The sequence below is a fragment of the Balaenoptera physalus genome (genome assembly GCF_965194825.1).
Source record: "Balaenoptera physalus genome assembly, chromosome: 16".
Classification (NCBI taxonomy): Eukaryota; Metazoa; Chordata; class Mammalia; order Artiodactyla; family Balaenopteridae; genus Balaenoptera; species Balaenoptera physalus.
Genome location: NC_138898.1, coordinates 66,496,244 through 66,516,597, shown reverse-complemented (window position 1 = coordinate 66,516,597; position 20,354 = coordinate 66,496,244). Strand labels below are relative to the sequence as shown.

Genomic DNA, 20,354 nt, shown 5'->3' with positions numbered 1-20,354 from the left:
TGGATACTAACCCTGCCTTGTGGTAGGACAAATAATCATCCTTTGGGGATCCTGTTAAGAGACAGATTACCAGGCTGGAAGGCCCACAGAGCTAACCCTTGGGCAATCTGGACCTATGCTATCTTCTTTTATAACAGAAGCAAAGCTGGGTTTTTTTCCCCTAAATATTTCAAGTCCAGAGGGTAACCCCTCTTGCTATGCAATGCAGGAAACAAAACAGGCTTCTGGGAGTGGGGAAGCTCCTGCTGTATTTTCTTTCGTAGGGGCTCTCCTTGCAAAATTCAAATGAAGGCTCATGTTGTTTCCTCTTCCCTGACAGGCGCCAGCCATGTCTCCAATTCCATCCCACGCTGAGGAATGGTGGCATGAAGCCACTCAAGGCCCTCTCCAGACCCACCAGAAGCTTGGTGATGATGTCCTCCCCGGAGCTGTCTTCTTGCAGAGGGCAGATGGTATGGATGAAGGGCAGGAAGGTGTCTGTGTAGTCAAACAGGTAGAGGTACAGCAGACAGAGTCTCGGGGAGCTCTTGAGGGCGTACAGCAGGAACAGGGACCTGCCTGGGTTCACGGCCTGCAGAGGATGAGGCGGGTGCAGGGACTCATTACAACCATAGCCGCCCGCTCCCCACCCACGCTCCTTCCGCAGTCTCACGCCCTCCTCCACGTGGTTTGCACTGGTAATGAATGAATGAATGAATGGGAAGAAGAGGCCAGATAATCCATCTGTTAGGCTACATTATAGAAAGATCCAGTCTCTCTCCATGGGTGGGGAGGGATAGGGGGATGAGAAGCAAGCTCCTAGGCACATTTAGAAGAACACAACCTTTCGGGAAAGTAATCAGTGGGCACCACTTAATAAAAAAAATCAGAAGGCCTCATGCACAAAATACTTAGTGTTTGCATTGTGCATAATAGAGAAAAAGTGAAATCTGTGACCTCAGTCCTGAAGTTACAGTAGATATTTAGCCCAGAATTCATACAGCCATGGAGGAATGTATAGCAGGAGTGTTGGATGATGCTCACGTTACAGCGTTAGGTGAAGAAAAGATCTAAGATGTGTAGCCAACCACCTCCACGGTGTCAGTGCCGTGACAGCAGGGCCTGCCTGGTTCAGGACTGAGATCCCTTTCCTAAAGGACCACCTGGCTCCCAAGAGATGTCAGTACATGTTTGCGGAATGAATACAAAAATAAAACAGCGGTTTTAAGTACACTCAGAAAATTGTCTAGAAGAAAACAGAGCAAAACGCAATGTTACCCATGTCTGAATCTCAGGTGGGATTAGGGTCAATTTATTTTCATTTTCTTCACTTCCGTAAATTTTGCTATAATGAATGTACATTTATATTTTTCCTGATTATAAAAGAAACTTAAAAATGATTCAACTTACTTGATGCTACTAAGCATCAAGTAAAATGGGCAAAAGATGTGAATGGACACTTCACCAAAGAAGGTAGAAGGATGGCAAATAAGCACATGAAAAGATGCTCATTATTACTAATCCTTAGAGAAATGCAAATTAAGCCAGTGAGATACCACTGTACACTCATTGAAAAGGGGAGGGATGGGAAGGAGGGCTTACAAAGGGGCGGGAAGAAGCTTTTGGGAGTGATGTATATGTTCACTCTCTTGATTGTGGTGACGGTTTCACAGGTGTGTACATATGTCAGAACTTAGCAAATTGTACACTTTAAATATGTGTATGTCAATTATAGCTCAACAAAACTGTTAAAACATATTCAACTTATTTGATGCTATCAGTGGCTTACCAATAAAAATTTTAAAGTGTGATAACGGTTACATTTAAGAAGAAAGTCCTTCTCTTTAGAGCTTCACACTAAAGTATTTAGGGGTGAAATAATATGATGTGTGGATATGCTTTAATATAATTCCAGGACTGGGGGTGTGGGGAGAGGGTGGAGGGGTACAGATGCATTAGGGGTGACCACGAGTCGATGCTCGCTGAAGCTGGGTATGAGTACTCTCTTCCCTCTATTTTTGTATGTACCTAACATTTTCTATATTTAAAAAAAATTTTTAAGAGGTCCAACTTGTGAAATGGCTGATTCCAGGTCTGGGGCAGGAAAGGTGCAAGAGTAACTTGAACATCTTGCCGTGTGAGAACGGAAACTATCAAAGACTAATAAATCATGTTAAAAGGACTCATTAGCAAGTACGCTGTACCTCAATTCAAAAGTTAAATTTAAAAAATGGACTCAGAGAATAATTTGAGGAGACTCCTACTCAAAAAAGATGGGACAGTTGGAGCATCAATTAGAATAACTACTGAAACGTATTCAAATACATCAAGAATGTCAAAATCCTCAGTTATTAATAATCCTAAAGAAAGAAATTGGTCATGTTTGGAGGACAACAGGGAAGCAAATTCTGAAACTGGTAAGTAAACAGAGAAGATCAAGCATTTAACCTGCCCTTCTGGTATAAACTGTACTTAGGATAATCAAAATGGTTGTTGACAGAAGATTTCCTTTTCATTAAAGATGTATTTCAGTGAACAAGGTGAAAAAGAAATGAGAGAGTTACAGTATCACCATTTGGCAACCCTTAATGAACTAATGGATCTAAACAATCAATGATCATGGGACATTATGAGCCTCTTGATGGAAGAAAATACCGCACCTATAAAGCAGCCTTGCCAAAACACCAAACCTAAACCAAAGTAAGCCTCTAGTCCCAACTCCTGGATTATAGGATATGCAGGGGAAGAAGGGACCTGTTAGGTGACACCACAGAGAGACAACTGGCAAAGTACAAAACGTCAGAAAACTACAGGAGAAAATTATCTGGTTTCTTCAACAAATAAATGCAGGGTAATGACAAGAGGAAGGGAGAATCTATAGACTGAAAGAGACTTAAGAGACATGACAACCAACAAACAACCCAATTTAAAAAATTCAGAAGACCTGCACAGACATTTTTCCAAAGAAGACAGTGAGATGGCCAATAGGCCCATGAAAAGATGCTCAGCATCACTAATTATCAGAGAAATGCAAATCAAAACCTCACACCTGTCAGAAAAGCCATCACCAAAAGCACCACAGATAACAAATGCTGGAGAGGGTGTGGAGAAACGGGAACCCCTGTACACCACTGGTGGGAATGTAAATTGCTGCAGCCACTGTGGAAATCAGTATGGACGGTCCTCAAAAAACTAAAAGTAGAACTACCATATGATCCATCAATCCCACTCCTTGGAATATATCCAAAGAAAACAAAAACACTAATTTGAAAAGATGCAGGCACCCCAATGTTCATAAGGGCATTATTTGCAATTGCCAAGATACGGAAGCAACCTAAGTAGCCATCAACAGATGAATGGGTAAAGATGATGTGGCATATAAATACACACACACACACACACACACACACACACACACACACACACACACACACAATGGAATACTACTCTTCCATAAAAAGAATGAAACTTTGCCATTTTGCAACAACATGGATGGACCTGGGGGTATTATGCTTAGTGAAATAAGTCAGACATAGAAAAATAAGTAGGTATATTTTGACTTCTATGTGGAATCTAAAAAATAAAACAAACAAACGCCTATAACAAAACAGAAACCAACTCACAGATATAGAGAACCAACTAGCGGTTACCAGTGGGGAGAGGGAAGGTGGGAGGGGCAAGACAGGGGTAGGGGATTAAGAGGTACAAACTACTATATATAAAATAAGTAAGCTATAAGAATATACTGTTTAGCACAGGGAATATAGCAAATATTTTTATAATAACTTTAAGTGGGGTATGATCTATAAAAATATTGAATCATTATGTTGTACACCTGAAACTAATATAATATTGAAAACCAACTTTACCTCAATTAAAAAAAAAAAAAAAAAGACATGACAACCAAATGTGGACCTTGTTGGGACCCTGCGTGGAACAAATCAACTGAAAAAAAAAAAAAAGTAGGGTATTTGAATACTGACAAATTATTTGATAATATCAGAGAATTATTCATTCTGGGGGTGTATATTGTGGTATTTTAGTTTTGTTTTTCAAGAGGTCTTTACTTTTTAGGGACATCCCTGGTGGTCCAGTGGTTAAGAATCTGCCTTCCAATGCAGGGGACACGGGTTCGATCCCTGGTTGGGGAACTAAGATCCCACATGCCGCAGGGCAACTAAGCCTGCGCGCCGCCACTACTGAGCCTGCACCCTGTGGAGCCCGTGCGCTGCAACTAGAGAGAAGCCTGAGTGCTACAGCGAAGATCCCGCATGCCGCAACTAAGACCTGACGCAGCCGCATACATTAAAAAAAAAAAGTCTTTACTTTTTAGAGATTCAATAAAATATTTACTTATGAAATATATGCTATCTCAGATTCAAAATAATCAGGGGTAGCAGGAGTAGGTATTACTGAAATAAACATAGCCATGAGTTGCTGTCGTATGGGTTGATGGAAGTTTTGTACTATTATCCTGCTTTTGGGTATATTTGAAATTTTCCATAGTAAAAGTTTTTTGAAAAATCTAACTTCTAAAAATTATCTCTATGTTGTAACTTAGGTGAGACATAGAAATATGGAAGTAGTTCTTCATTTTAAAGCAGTGTTTCCCAACCTTTTTTTCATTATTACCCCTTAAGGAGCCTTTTACAGACATTTTTTTCATAAGCCCGCCCCTGCCCCATGAAACGTTAATACCACAGATACACCGTGTATCTGTTTACATACTGTGGTCTTCGGAGGGCCACAAGTCACTGCAATACTTAACACTTTTCACCCCTCAAGAAACAATGGCCTTGGGGGCGCTGCTGCTCCTACTGGGTGTGCAGGCTCTAAGGGAACACAGGTCCCAGAAATAGAGCCCGAAGGCACCCAGCCACGTCTCGGTCAGTATGGGAGAAAGGGAGATGACCGAGTTACATGTTTGTAGGTCTGGGATCAGCTGGACCAAAACATCCCAACTCTGGGGCTACCTTCCATCAGAGAAGGAGGATAAAGCAACCTCCCAGCGAGGTGGTCGCGATGACGGCGCTGCCGTGGGGAGCTGTCCCTCCCAAGTCTGACGAGAACAGCGGCGCTCAGGAGCAGCCGCGCTCAGGAGCCTTAGCACGCAGCCTGCAGGCTAAGCATCAAGTGACCACCCCTGGGGAGGGGCTGAAGGACAGATGTGAAGGAACAGACTGATGATAAGGTTCTGCTTGCTTTTTACAGTGGGACCAGAACACCATCACCATTCACTCTGGTTAATATTAAGTTTACGTTGACAGATTCTAAATAGAGGGTCACTGCTGGATACAGGACCCAGAAAGGTTCTGTCAGATATTAAAACCCACCATAGGACTAATATTGGCTACAAGAAGTCCAGAGTTTGACTGCATTAACAAAACTAATAATTTATGATAAAAGAGAAGTAGGGATTTTTTTTTTAAACTGACAAACAACAACAACACAGAAAACAACAAATCTATCTTAGGACCCTATCCCCATTCTTCAAAAATTCTGAAACTAGTGTTTTTTCAGTTTTAAAGCAATACATGCACAAAATAAACACAATTTTCTTCAAACGGCACAGAACTGTATTAAATGACAAATACAATTCACCCTTCCATCCAAGTCTCAATCCCTAGATGAAAACATTGTTAACAGTCTGTGTATCCTTCCAGAGATTTTCTATGACACATACAAATGTGTAGGTTTTCTAACATGTTCTTCTTTATTTTCAGTTAACAACTTGGGTATCATTTCTTGTTAGCGCACCCAGGGTCACCTCGTTCCTTTGTAATGGCTACATGTATGGGTGAGCTGTATTTATTGAACCTGTTCCTAACAATGGGTGCTGAGGTTGTTTCCCACGTGCTATTACCAATGACACTGTGGCCAACATCTTGTTTAATAATTTCTGTGACTCAAACATTCAATTCTCACTGTGACTCTCTGAGGTCACTGGCTGAGGAGGAAACGGGACCAGGAGGCCCAGGGACTTGCTGGCGTTCCCACAGTCAGTGTGTGCTGGAGGAGCCCGGGAGTCAGGCTGCCAAGCCCTCTCTTGATCACAGCGCTGTGCTGCCTGTGCTCTAAATGCAAAGGAGTGAAACTGTAGACCAAAGAGAAGGGGCGGTTTAAATTATAAGTTATTGACAAACCGCTCTCCAAAGAAACTGCGCCAATTTAGGATCCGCAAACATGAGTGCCTCTTTCCTCACGTCATGAAAGGTTCTTATCCTTGACAGTGTCATAGGTGAGAATGACGCCAGCGGGTTGTCTCATTTGTACCATAATTATCAGTGAGCATTTTTCCCCCATAAACTTATTGGTTATTTGTATTTATTTTTCTCCATGATGTCTTTTTTAGGGTATAGGTCTGTGTACTCCAGACATCCTATGACTAATAAAAAATAGAGTATTCGTTTTACAGTACAGTATTCGCTAAATTCTCTCTGTGAAGGAGAACCAGGTACAGTCACACTGAAGAACAATTTATCAGCATCTGGTAAAGCTGAAGATGTGCATTACTTGTGACCCAGTAATCCTATTACTCAGTGTATAGCACAAAGAAAGTCTTACACATGAGCACACGAACTTTCCAAGAATGTCCACAGCAGCCCTGGTTCTCATAGCAAAAATGGAAATAATCTCAGTGGCCATCAATGGGAGAATGTATAAATGGTCACGCACTTGTGCAGTGGAATATGGCACAAGGGAAAAAGAGCCAGAGCCAGAGACAAAAGCTACTTGCAGAAGGATAATAAGCTCAGTTCATGCCTTTTATGTTAAGGTTAAAAACCTAGAACATTGTTCCTAGAGCTGTGGATATATACCCAGAACACAAGTAGGAAAACAGGCCCAGGAAGGATACACAGGCATAGGGAAAGCGGGGACGCAGGGGGCTTCAGTTTTGTCTGATGTATTCACGAGCAGTGGGCTGGCAGATAACTGATATCTGGTGCTCAATACTTATTTTCCATTGAAAAAATAGAGTTCACCTTGTATTCCCAGAGGTTTTGCGGGGGCTTCACACCCAGTGCCTTGACTCGCTCCAGTTCCATGAGGATGGCTCTTCGGTGGCTGCTGTTTTCTATGGTATATGGTGCCCTGGAAAATTCTTCCTCTGTCAAAGTTAAAAGCAACCTAGGGTGTGGGCGAGGAGATAGGAGGAGATGTCTTTTGAGATTACATCCTGGAAGCAAATTTTCCACAGTTGGAGTTCCACCTTATCAACACAGATAAACACTTTAGGCTTGAGGTAAGACACCTAACATATGAAATAAGATTAATAACAGCAAACAACTGAAAGCTTACTATTTGCCAGTCCCTCTATTTTTTAAAGTGTGTGTGTATAGAAAAAAAAATTGGGAAGAAATCCAATAAAACATTATGACATTAAGAGTAGTTGTTTGGGGACTTCCCTGGTGGTGCAGTGGTTAACAATCCGCCTGCCAGTGCAGGGGACACGGGTGGGATCCCTGGTCCGGGAAGATCCCACATGCCACGGAGCAATTAAGCCCGTGCTCCACAACTACTGAAGCTCGCGCACCTAGAGCCCATGCTCCGCAACAAGAGAAGCTACGGCAGTGAGAAGCCCGTGCACCACAATGAAGAGTAGCCCCCGCTCGCCGCAACTAGAGAAAGCCCGCGCGCAGCAACGAAGACCCAATGCAGCCAAAAAAAAGAGTAGTTGTTTGGGGATAGTGATTAAATAAAGATAACTGTAGATCCCTTATCTGCTCCCTTTCATCAGAAGATGCGAATTCACCTCTACGGTGATTCCTTGTTAAAAGTGCCCCGTAAAGGTTTATTCCCTTTCACTCAGCCATTCCAGTTTCAGAATCTCTCCTCTGGAAGGAAGACAGTTACGCAAAGACACATTGTATTAAGTGGGTAGAGAAGTTTTTTTAACCACAATTGGGGGAGAGGGTGGTGAGGTGGTGCAACTTCTTACAAAAAACAGACAAAGTGGGAGCATTTTGCTTCCTCAATAGAGAGTCAAGTGTTGAAAGCTCAGTTCAGGGGGAAAAAATGGAGCAGGGTGGGAGGTGGGGCAGTCAGGCAGCCTAGCAGTGAGTGGACTACACGTCTGACTCAAACGGGTTAGAGAGCAGCTGCCTGGTGGTCTAAGTAACACCTCTACGTGGTCCCCCTTCAAGGAAGGGAGGGACCCCAGTAAAGATGGACAGGGCTCAGGAAGGGGCAGGGGGATTTGCTGATGGGCAGAAGCAGGCTGACGCATAGCTCAGCGATGAGTGAGCTCCTCAAACTAATGGGTTCCTCAGAGCATTTGCACAACGTAGTCTGGTACCGTCTGGAGCAGAAAAAAGGGAAACATCACATATGTGTGCTGGTAGAGATCGATTAATAGACTCTAGCCTATACACATACATATAAACACAGGTCTGCTTAGTACAATCATATTTCCAGTTTAAATAAATAAATAACACGTTATTTAACACATCTATGTGTATGCCTGTATAAACATTGAAAAAAATCTGGACAGGTGTCCAGCAAGATGATAATAGTGGTTTTCTCTGAAGAGCAGGATTATGAAGGTATTTCATTTCTAATGTCCTACAATTCTACTTTATTATTTTAAAATAAATAAATATATGTTACTTTTATAATCAGGAAGCAACAAACAATTAAAATGTCAGTCGATGACATAAAATGGTTCGGCTGCTTTAGAAAACAGTTCAATGGTTCCCCAAAAGGTAAACACAGAGTTACCTTATGACCCAGCATTTCCACTCCAAGAGAGTACTGAGTATTGAAAATATACGTCCACACGAAAACCTTTATATACAAATGATCGCAGCAGCATTGTTCCTAACAGCCCCAAAATGGAATCAATCCAAATGTCCATCAACTGAAGAATGGATGAATGAAGAATGGAAATACTCTGAACAGGCAAGTCCAGGAGACAGAAAGTAGAATGGTGGTTCCTGGGGGCTACGGGAGGGGAAAATGAGGATTGACTGCCTTTAGCAGGAGCTTTCTTTTTGGGGATGATGGAAATGTTCTAAAACCAGACTGTGGTGATGGCTGCACATATCTGTGTATATATTAAAAACCACTGATTATACACTTTAAATGGGTGAATTTTGGGGTTATGTGGATGGTGTCTCAATAAAACTGTTTAAAAAATGTCAGTGACGTATCAGAAGATTTTGCTCCTCACCTTCCGTTTACTCTTTCAGATAAAAACCTGTCTCTGTAGAGAGAGGCCCAAGGGCCCAGCTGCTCCAGCCAGAGGACAACTTCTTCTGCTGTCCATGTGGCCACAGCCTTGTGCACCAGGAGGTCGTGCTCAGATTCCCTGCTGCTCCAGTGATACACCAGCAGGACCACCTGGGGAAAAGTGACATGGCCCTTATTCCACAGCAGGATCAGAGACGCCAGCTTCTAAATATGTGAGCGTGGGACCGGGAAGGAAAAAGGTTGAGCTGGAAGGGGATGATGCCAAGTCCGTAGATACAGAAGCCGATACGGATGCCAAGTCCGTAGATATGGAACACCACTGCCACCGAGATCTGGGGAGCGCGACCCTTGCTGGGCTCATCTCTGCTGAGTCTCGGGTCGTCAGGGAACAGAGACAGGAATAGGACTCACTGCAGGGCACCAGGGAGTACTGCACCCTTTTCCCCATCAATTTGGCCAGTGTAACTGACTCGCGTGCCTTTTCTATTGGAAAATTTGTAATAGTTAGATTTTTGTAGCATGGATACATCTTAAAAAGAAAATAGTCTCTACACTGGAAGTTAGTGAAGGGCTGTGCTCAAGACATGTCCTTGAGTTCCAGCTTTAACACCTTTCTGCACCGGTTTGCTCCTCTCTACAGCGGGAATAATAACAGTGCCTATTGCATAGGTTGTGAAGAGGATGAAATGGGACAAAGCTAACATTTACTGGGCTCTGAATATTATGTTGTATATACTTGCATAGGCAACATCCCCAGGTTTCAATGTACATAGTGAATTACCACATACGGTCACATCATTAATCATTTAGGGGTATTTCAACAGAACTGACTTCACGGGAAACTCTGGGAGGGAGGGGGACAGAGAGACATAAACTTACTGCCACACCAGTTAAAGCTGTGAGCACTCCGGAAAAGAATCCCCCTCCCCTCTGCTGATTCACTCGGCCCGTGTTGGGAGCTGAAAGTATCTTATCGTTCCCATACTTCTGAAAGGCTGCGAGACTCTGGACTACGTCATTATTCTGCAGAACGTCTTCAGATCGCATTCTAATTGCATCAGGAAATAATTTTTCAATGGCATCCCTATGGAGAACAGAAAAAAAAATCACAAGACAGTTGTTTGACTAAATATACTTATAATGTTTAGAGGCCAAAATAAAACTACTATCAACATTTAATAATATACAAGGATTCTAGAAGAATGGACAAGAAGATTGGTTATGGCCCTGTTGGTAGCAGCAACAAATCAGAAACACCTATATGTCCACTGTTAGGGCAACAGCTAAATAAAACATAGCATATTCATACAGTGGAAACATACATAGTTTTAAAAATGAATTTACTGGATATCACTGTGTATCAAGATGAATAAATTTATCCACATTGTTGAATGAAATAGTAAACTGCAGAAACACAGACAGTACACCACTGATGTGAGGAAATATTTGCATTTCCTATTGGCATATAAATGTATAAAAGTATTTTTAAAAATCTGAAAGATGACAACTAAGTCAGAACTGAAATTACTCTGAGAAAAAGGAAGGAAGAATTGTAAGATGGGGGAGGAGGGGTCGAAGGGGTCTTTATCAGCAACGTTCTGATTTTTTTAAAAGAATGTAAATGACTATGTATGTACTGCTTATGTTATTAAAAATTAACTCATAAAAAAGAAAAAAGGTGCAGTTCAGTAGTGAAGAGTGAGACCAACCCTCAGGTCATACTGTAGGCTCTTCATTTTCGATTATACACAGTCAGAGAACCCTTCTTCAATTTAAGGTTAACCTGCAGGTAAACCAAGGCTGAAAGGTCAGAGCAAAGTGTGTGTAAATACATCTCCTGTGAAAAAGAGAATGATGGGTTAATATTTTCATGGAACTTCCTGGTACTCTGTTGATAACAAGGCGGCAAGAGAAAAGGATTTTAGCCTCAAAGAACTCACAGGTACATGATGAACATTATGAATGGAAGCAGAAAAAAACCTGCTATCTGAAGGTCTTATCAACTGTTGTGTGGTGCCATGCATGAGAAACTCTATTAATGTGATAAATGTAACAGAGTCTAGTCAAAGATTATGAAAACCAGCATCAAACCAGTTTTCGAGAATCATACAGTTAGACCATTTTCTCTATGAGACCTAGGGTGTTCTCAGTGAATACATATCAATAAGAAGTATTATGTACAAAGAGTTACAGACAATGGTCTTGATAACCAGCGTTTCTTTCTTTCCCTCATTTATAATAAACAAACAAATCACGGTCACCTGTGAGGAAGGGAGTCGGGACTTCCAGGTCGTTGAGCTCCCTGACTCACATGCCAGCAGATCCAGAATGACCCCTGAGGCAGTGGGCTCCACCTCTCTGGCCTTTCCAGATGCGGCTGCTCCCAGTAAGAGAAACCACACTGTACAGGCCCAATGAGCTACCGGCATGGGCTGAGCATTACCTGAGGAGAATATTGACTTTGGGGAAACCTTCCCATTTTTCTCTGCATTCTGGACACTCTGTTTTCTTCGAAGAGGCCCACCACAGAGCTAGGCAGTGCCGGCAGAAGCTGTGCCCACAGTTCAAGGTGGTTGGGTTAACCAGGATGTCGTAACAGCAGTGGCAGGAAAATTCCCTAACAGAAATCTGAGGGCTGCTGCTCTGGAGAGGCTCCTCTTCCTCAAGGCTTGTCGTGTTCAGATCATTCTGTGGAGACTCTTCCATCTCTTAGCAAATTCTGGGATCCACAGACATAGAAAATTCCAGACTCAGAAAACTGCCGCAAAGCATCGCAAAATCTAGAAAAAAAGAGACAACAACAGAAATAGGAAAAATAATATAGTAGGTGTTTGAGATTACAGCCATTCTATTGATATTAAAGCTCTGATTTTTAAATGTGACAAATTTGGTTTCTAAAAATTTACATTCCATAAACCACATAAACATCACTAAATTTTTCTGACCTATTGTCATACTTTCAAAAATTAGGTAAAGCAAAATAGTGTAGTGGAAAGTTCAATGGACTTGGATGGGAGAGGCTGGAGAATTCTAGATCCTTCCATTCTGCTAACTTCCTTTGAACATGTAATTTCTCTGGCCTCAGTTTTCTCAATGAAATTTCTAAAGTCCTTTCAACGTACATAATTTTAAATAAGCCAGCTTCTTGGCCCATGAAAATGTCTGGAGTCGGCAACAAGAGATGTACTTCATATAAATAACAGAGTTTATCCAAACAAATCTGCCTTCCCCTTAGGTAAGTATTTCTTTTGACACCTGATTTCAGAGGCTTCCACAGGAACAGTACCTGGAAGACAGTGAGGCCTGGTTCTCTGAGGTGCCCTGCGTCAGGTCCACTTGCCTGGGGCTTAATATCCACCCACCCCCAACCCCAAACCAACCCAAACGTGCACATCCTGCCTTCTGGATCCCACCAGTTTGGTGCCACAGAAACACACTAATGTCACTAATATGCAAATGGCTAAGGACCATTCTCTTCTCATCCTTATCTGGGTCTTAAGGGAGTTTTTTATTGAGAAGCAGTATGATGGTGCCATGGAGTTAGAAGCTCAACTCTCCATCTCCCGGACGGTGCCTAAGTTACCTGGGCTCTCTGAGCCTTGTTTCCTCAGCTGTGGAATGGTGCGTAGAGCACACAAACCTTCAAAGCTTCTTGTGAGGGTTAGAGATAGTGAACTAGGGTGGTGGATGGTATAAACAGGGGCTAAAGAAATGATATTCAGATTGTTACTGGAATTAGCATGGCGTAGGCACTGGTGGGGAAGAATTTCTCAATCTCACTGTTGTTACAGGAAAGAAGGTAAATTGCTCTCGATCACCCACACTGGTCATGCAGAGAAGGGCTCTTTGCAGGCAGTGGTTAAGAACACAGGTCCCAGGGCTGGGCTGCCTGCATTCTTACCCCAGCTCTGCCATTTACTAGCTTTGCGCTCTGGATTTCTTTGAGTCTCAGGTTGCTCATATATAAATAGGGATGGTAATAGTATTTACCCCATTGGGAGGTTTTGAGAGTTAAGTAAGAGAATGCAAGTAAAGTGCCTGGCATACGGTAAGTAGACCATAAATGGTAGCAATTTCCCTGATTTTCAGGGAATTTTATCACTTTTACAGGGCACAAATTTTATATAGAGCATGATAACACTATATTTTAAACAAGCAAATCTATAAACAAAGACTAGAAGAAAATATAATGAAGTATTAGTAGTTGGTTGGGTGGGGGAGGATCGTGATTTTCTTGGTTTTGGTTTTCTGTATTCACCAAGCTGTTCTTAATGAAAATGATGTTACGATAACTGCAAAAATACAGAGAAAATTGTAAAAAGCAATCATATTTGCTCATTATTTGTATGTTTAGGAACATTTCAACATTTTCTAACTGCTTTCCTTTGGGCAGCCTCTTCAAATTACTAAGGAAGTAGGAGATCTCATATGTATAGGTTTTTAGAAAAAGGAATCATCATTTTGATAAAGTAGTTCCTTTATTTGGCTACTATGGATTAAACAACTACCATGTGGACAGTATTATCCCAGAAAATAATAATTGGACCATTGCTAGCTATTGACCATCTCTGGGGAGCTGGGCACCGGCGGGCACTTTAAGTACGTTCATGAGCACATCTTGATTCAGTGTTGGAAGAAGGATTTTTTTTTTTTTTTTTAAGAAAGGGCCTCCTGCTCAGAGTCCCAGGGGACCAGAAATTGGTCACCCCAAAGCAGTGCCCCTCAAGCAGATCATTTCACAGGGAAACCATGAGGGAGTAAGCTGGGCTGGGCCACAGGCTGCAGGGCAGACAAGAGGCCGAGAGCACTGTCTCCAGGCCCAACCACCAGTGTGGAGCAGTTCTCCTTTGCCCCCTCGATGTTGTCTACCAGGTGACCCCCAAGGACACACCCTCCAGCTGACCCTGCAGGATCCTGCCCCCAGGCCACAGGCAAGGCCTGGATGGAGGCCGGATGTTCCTTGGCCTGGTGCCAGGCCTCCCAGAGGGCTGACACTGTGGCCGCAGCTCGCTTGCCCACCAGCCTGCCTGGCCCCAACAGTGTCCTCGGGTGAGGAGAGGCGTGGCCCCCACTGCCCACCCACAGATAGGCTGACGCAGGGACAGGAGGCTGCTGCAGGACCCGGTTTATTCTGCCTCGCAAGGGTGGTCCTGAGAGTGCCAGGTGCCACCCTGTCCGGGGCGGAGGGAGGGCCCAAGGGCTGGTTAAGGCCAGTGGCGGGAGACGCGGGGGGATAGGCAGCCCCTGGAATGCAGTGAGGCCAGGCTGAGGCCCGGAGGCAGCTGTGGTAGGCCGGGGCGATGCCCCTGCTGCCCAGGGTGGAAGGCACCGGGCTGGGGCCAGGCCATGGCTACAGGGCCATGACCCAGGCCACACGGGCACCCCGGGAAGTGGGGCACAGGGTCACAGGACACGAAACATGAAACACAGGCACACGAGTAAGCACGTGGACAAGTGCACACAGGTTCACAGGCCAGAGGAACACCCGGTCTCAGCTGGACACATGGACACCATGGTGGTGTCATACAGACCACAGGGGACACATGGACTCGACGGCCACAGGGGACAGCCCTGGGCCATGGACTGCGAGGGACGGGAAGGGGGCCTTTTGGCACGACTGCACTGGAATCGCGAGAAGGGGGCTCAGTCCGTCTTCCACACTTTGTTGAGCAGCTTCACCACCTTGTCGTAGATGACGAACACGATGGCCACGTCCAGGCACACCCGGCCCAGGCGGGGGACGGTGCCCTTGTAGAACGCCTTGGGCCCCTCGTTCCTCAGGATCTGCAGGCCGCGGTCCCACGTTTTGCGGTACTTGTGAGCCTCCAGGCCCTGCATCCGGGTCTTGATCATGTCCAGAGGAGTGTTCCCACGGACACTGGCTGTACCTGTGATGGCTCCAAACACACCAGTGATCAGAAGGGTTCATGGGCTTGTTGGGGTTGTCCCCTTGGTACCAGTTGCACAAGGAGGTCACAACGAAGAAGAGAATGGCCTGGTTGGATCCCTGCTTCAGCACGGTGGCCACGAGGCCCTGGTACGTCCCCTTCAGCCCTCGTTCCCAAACGATCTCCCTGACCCCGTGGAAGAATCCTCTGTATTTGGGGCTGGGGGAGGTCTGGTCATGGATGAACTTTACCTTGATGGTCTCCATGGGGCACACGACCACCACGGCATCTGCCACACCGGCACCCAGGCCGCACTGCAGCCCGCGCGTGCTGTCTAGCCGTCCCTGGGCGTCCCGCATGTGGTTGCTGAGAAACTCGAACATCCCGAGCCGGATGGCCGCCTTCGGGATGGAGCCGTAAAGCAGGGAGATGAGGCCGCAGTACAGGCCTGGGATGCCATGGTTGTGGACCGTCCGCCACACGCAGTCCCTGATGCCCTGGTAGCGCGGCGGTTGCAAGCGCTCGTCCAGCTGCAGCTGCGTCTTCACGTACTCGGTGGGGAAGGTGATGCAGATTTCGATGTCGCCTGCCAGGATTGCCTTCCCCGGGTGTGTGACGGTGCCCTTCCTGGGCGCGGGCGCCCCTGCCGCCAGAGCGCGGGGCGCGGCTCTGGAGGGCGGGGTGGGGGGCCCGGCGGCGGCCTCTCTTCTAACAGGGGTTAGAAGAGATGGGCTTGAACTGGGTGCTGTTCTTGGTGTTTCCTGGGGAGCAGTGAGTGATATACCTGGAGATACAGGTCTGATACAGGGTCTTGTGTACCTGGTTAATGAGAGGTGGGCAGATGGGAGCACATAAAGGTTTCGGAGGCACTGAGATCAGTAAAAGCTGTCCTTGAGGATGATAAATCCCATCAGGAAGGGGGGCTGGGCTGGGACAAGGTAGAAGTGAGGTGCTGTCACTTCTGAGACTAAGGTGGCAAACACGAAAATGCAAAGAAAGGGATCAATCTATCCAAGAGATGTTACAAAAATCCTTTATGGGCTTTGGTGATTAGAGAGCAGAATGATCAAAAATGTTGTCTAGGTTCTAGAACTGGGGAAGAACAGTTCTGCTAATAGAAATGAGTCACTGTAAACAAACGGAGCCCAGCTTGAAGAGAAGCAAGTTGAATTTCGGAAAAGTTGAGTTTGCGGTGATGACCAGATCTCCAGGTGGAACTGTCTAGTGAGCAGGTGGAGATCTGAAACTGGTGCTGGGAGTTAAGGGGGAGGCCAAGTGTATGGATCTCGGAGTCATTTGAAATGACAACATATATGGAAATTACTTTCTCACAAATTAACCTTTTAAAACTAGAATGCACGAGTAATTCTTAGTTTACCAGATCTGAAAGTTTATCTCTCGTGAGAGAAAACAAATCACACACAGACATCAGAAGTGTATTTTATAAGTCATGTTTTGGGACTTCCCTGGTGGTCCAGTGGTTAAGAATTGCCTTCCGATGCAGGGGACGCAGGTTCGATCCCTGGTTGGGGAACTAAGATCCCACATGCCGCGGGGCAACTAAGCCTGCGAGCCGCAACTACTGAGCCTGTGCATTCTAGGGCCCGCGTGCCACAACTAGAGAGAAGCCTGCACGCTGCAACGAAAGACCCTGCATGCCACATAAATAAATACTAAAAAAAAAATGTAGAGGGAACAAAACATTAAGGATCTATTTTAAAAAAAAAAGTCATATTTTGAAAAGCTGAGGTGGCCACTCACTGTTCTTTAGTTGTCCTTGACAAACTAGAAACTGCATGGACTTTGATTACTTCTTAGGAATCTTGCTCGTTTCATTTTACCCAAAATTCAAAACTGGACGTTAACAGAGAAAGAATGCACAGCTTAACTGAATTCAGCTGATCTCTTCTGCTATTTCTGTCTGTGTTTGGGTTCTTTCCATTAAAGACAGCAGTACTTTTAGAGGAGGAAAGTGCCTCTTAGGTGATAAAAATCTAGCTCAGATACTAGAGTTCCAAGTTGTGGCCTTCTGACGTGGATAAACACACCCTCCTGCACTGGCAATGGTTAAAGGCTTCTTTGAGGAGAAGGCCCAATGTTCCTTTGAGGATGTTTGTAACTGTTCTCTACAAACTTGGCACACACGCCAGCAGGCTGGAGCTGGTTCGCTGGCTGAGTGTCTTCACGAGGAAGCACGTGTTAGAACACGCCCGCAGCCTACTGCTCTTTCCACCTTGTCGCAAAGCCTCAGAGAAGACTTGGGGGATGTGGTTAGGACAGGGGCGAGGAGAATCATTCCATTCCCACTCCCAGTGCCCTGTTCACATGGAGGCACTTTGGTCTGTGCTTAAACATCACATGAGGGCTTCCCTGGTGGCGCAGTAGTTAAGAATCTGCCTGCCAACGCAGGGGACACGGGTTCAATCCCTGGTCCAGAAAGATCCCACATGCTGTGGAGCAACTAAGCTCGTGTGCCACAATTACTGAGCCTGTACTCCAGAGCCCGCAAGCCACAACTACCGAGCCCGCATGCCTAGAGCCCGTGCACCGCAACGAAGAGTAGCCCCCGCTCGCTGCAACTAGAGAAAGCCCGCGCATAGAAACAAAGACCCAATGCAGCCAAAATATAAATAAATAAATTTAAAAATAAAATAAAATGATGGCTGGAACACCACATAATTGAAGAGCACAGCGAGACCGCTGGACTGAGTCACTCTGAAGAGCTGCAGTTTCTGAAAGTTGAAGTTGTGTCTCCAACTGATGTCTGGACTGGCACTTCAGGGTGTCAGGGCACACTCTGAAATCACTTGCCAAGCTTGTGTTTGTGCACACGAGTGTTTTCCTGAAGGAAATCTAGAGTTTTTATTTGATCTCAAAGGGGACCAAGACCCAAATAAGGTTAAGAATCATTGTTTATCCAGTGGGATAAGGGCTTTCTTAAAGCACCCACCGCCCTGGCTTCCTAGAGTGCCTGTAATGAACCCAGGCGAGACTTCTCACAGCGTGGCTGCATGACCGTCAAGAGCAGCCACCCTCCGGACCTGGCAGTCTCAACAGCGGCAGCCACCGCTCCTCGGTGGCGACATCTAGTCTTTTTCTTCACGTGGTGCTTCTCTTTCTGCCCTTCCCCCTTGCTCTCTCTTTCTTTCCTCTTCTTCCTTCTTCTCTTCTTTTCTACTGAATTTGGTGCCAGCATTTTAAAAAATCTCACTTCACATAAAAACCCAGATTCCTGGCTGCTTCTGAAAATCAGAAGATCTGGCAACACTGGGCTCTCCTTTTGTGCGACAAGAATCAGCTGAAGCTGAGTATCTGAGCAGCTGCCCCCTTCACACAGGGCCAGCTGGCTCCAGTTTGCTGCAGTCCTCGCCCAGCTGGTTTCCTCGTTTCCATGAGCTGCCTGACCCCTGTGGATGTTTGTGTTTTCACAACCTATTCCATAAGGTGATGCCTACAGGGTCTGCCGATGAGTGTACGACATTTCTAGGTTGACTGGCCTTAGGTTAGAAAGCTTCTGGAGTTCTATAAGCTTACTTATTGCTGAGAAAGTGATTGCTTATGAGGTTTCCCACACACTTTTCTACATTACCGCTTCTATTCTGCTTTAGCCTCAGAGGCTCAGTAGACTGTGTGTGTGAAAGGCTGTGGATGAACTTGAGGGCAGGGGCCAAGTCTAAAAATTCTAAGTCAGCTTTATTCTCATCATATTCTCACGGACCTAGCTCAAAATGAGTGAGAGTCCGGGGGTTTCCTATTTATCAAATATTTCAGTAGAGGCCTTTAAAACACTTATTTTAATTTTTTGGACGTATTACTTACTTCCTGCTTCTGAGAGACAGTGTAATGCATCTCAGTTTTAAAATCAGAAGACAGGTTCTGATTCCCAGCTTCACTACGAGCCATGAGATCACAGGCAAATTATTCATTCTCTCCGAGGCTCACATCAGCATATAGAAGCAATGGGGTTACTGCTCCTGATCTCACAGGGCTGCCCTGAGCGTGAAGAGCACAACTCGCAGGAAGTGCTCAATAAACGTGGTCCCTTCTTCCACAGCACGTTCCAGTGGGTGACATTTCCCAATCCATACAAGTAAGGACTCCCTAAGCTGGTGGTTCTCATGCCCATGCCATATAACCAACAACTTCCGCTACCATGTAACATTTATTTATTTATTTATTGAAATGACCATTTGCTTTTATTGCAAGAGACATGGACACTTTTTATTTTATTTTTTTTGGCTGCGCCACACAGCATGTGGGATCTTAGTTCCCCGATCAGGGATTGAACCTGTGCCCCTTGCAGTGGCGGCATGGAGTCCTAACCACTGGACCGCCAGGGAATTCCCGACCATGTAACTTTTTAACACCTGGAGAGATATTACTTCCAGAGGAGCACACCATCTCTAAAGTGGCAATGTCAAGAAATGGCATAAAATCTTACAAAGCATTAACATGTGAAATATGACATGAATATGCACATATGAACAAACTGTACAGCTTACTTTTTCTAGAATGTTCATGGGTTAGGTCTGTTGGCACAACTGATAGGAAACAATTATCACAAGATATCTATCACCATGACCCTATGTATGTTCTCCCAAAGAAATACCTAACTGACATGGTATAGTTATCCGAAAATCCATGGGAAAAAAAAAAAGGGCTGGGACACATATACTGTCCCAATAATTCTATGTAACTGAAGACCCTAGAATGAATTTGGCTATTTTGTCCCTGGAAGGAAAGTTGTTGGTCAAGTGCTTATCTGTGGATTTATCCAGAGGGTTATTCTCCAGGAGGAGGCAGGGGCACTGCTGTAACCTATTTCATTGTTTAATCACTCAACTCACATTTAAGAAAATTAATATAATAATTTTTATTGAGTTTATCAAAGAAGATTGCATTAATTCTGAGTTTAAGAATTTTTATACCTTAGCTTCTGAAGACTTCATTATGTGATGACTGTTAACTCTTTAGAAAGTGTAATTATCAAACTGTTTGGTTCAGTGTTATATAATTATGGTTCTACCTCTTCACTCAACAAAACACTGATTGTGACTACAATACATACCTAACGTTTTATGAATAATCTTTTGAAGAGCTAATTTATTGGGATTCTAGCCTGAAAAATATGATCTCAATCACTTCTTACCAGAGATGTTCACTGCAAGAATAAAAAGCTTTTGGCTTCAGATGGGTCTCTAGTTAGGTTATTTCTTCTCATTACATATTACCCGACAACAGAGAATAATGACAATTGCTGATATTTACTGAGCCCTTACATAATGTGAGAGGCACAAC

At 44.5% G+C, this 20,354-nt stretch overlaps 1 protein-coding gene and 1 pseudogene across 5 annotated transcripts in view; both read right to left on the bottom strand.

The window, feature by feature from the left end:
- BFAR (bifunctional apoptosis regulator) overlaps positions 1–20,354 on the bottom strand; it is a 40,484-nt gene that overhangs the window by 13,663 nt on the left and 6,467 nt on the right. For 3 of the 4 annotated variants that reach the window (XR_014254735.1, XM_082429693.1, XM_082429692.1), the window contains exons 2-6: positions 11,612–11,948; positions 10,048–10,252; positions 9,149–9,318; positions 6,963–7,107; positions 398–571 (exon numbers count right to left, since the gene is read on the bottom strand). Coding sequence is in view for 3 of the 4 variants with exons in the window: in XM_082429693.1 (XP_082285819.1) it covers positions 398–571; positions 6,963–7,107; positions 9,149–9,318; positions 10,048–10,252; positions 11,612–11,874 (957 nt within the window). In the remaining variant the exon portion in view is untranslated. The remainder of the gene's footprint in view (positions 1–397; positions 572–6,962; positions 7,108–9,148; positions 9,319–10,047; positions 10,253–11,611; positions 11,949–20,354) is intronic. The other variant, XM_082429694.1, reaches the window with a different exon arrangement.
- On the bottom strand, positions 14,812–15,543 carry LOC309645095 (tricarboxylate transport protein, mitochondrial pseudogene; annotated as a pseudogene). Its single transcript has one exon. The product of its transcript is annotated as a tricarboxylate transport protein, mitochondrial pseudogene (transcript).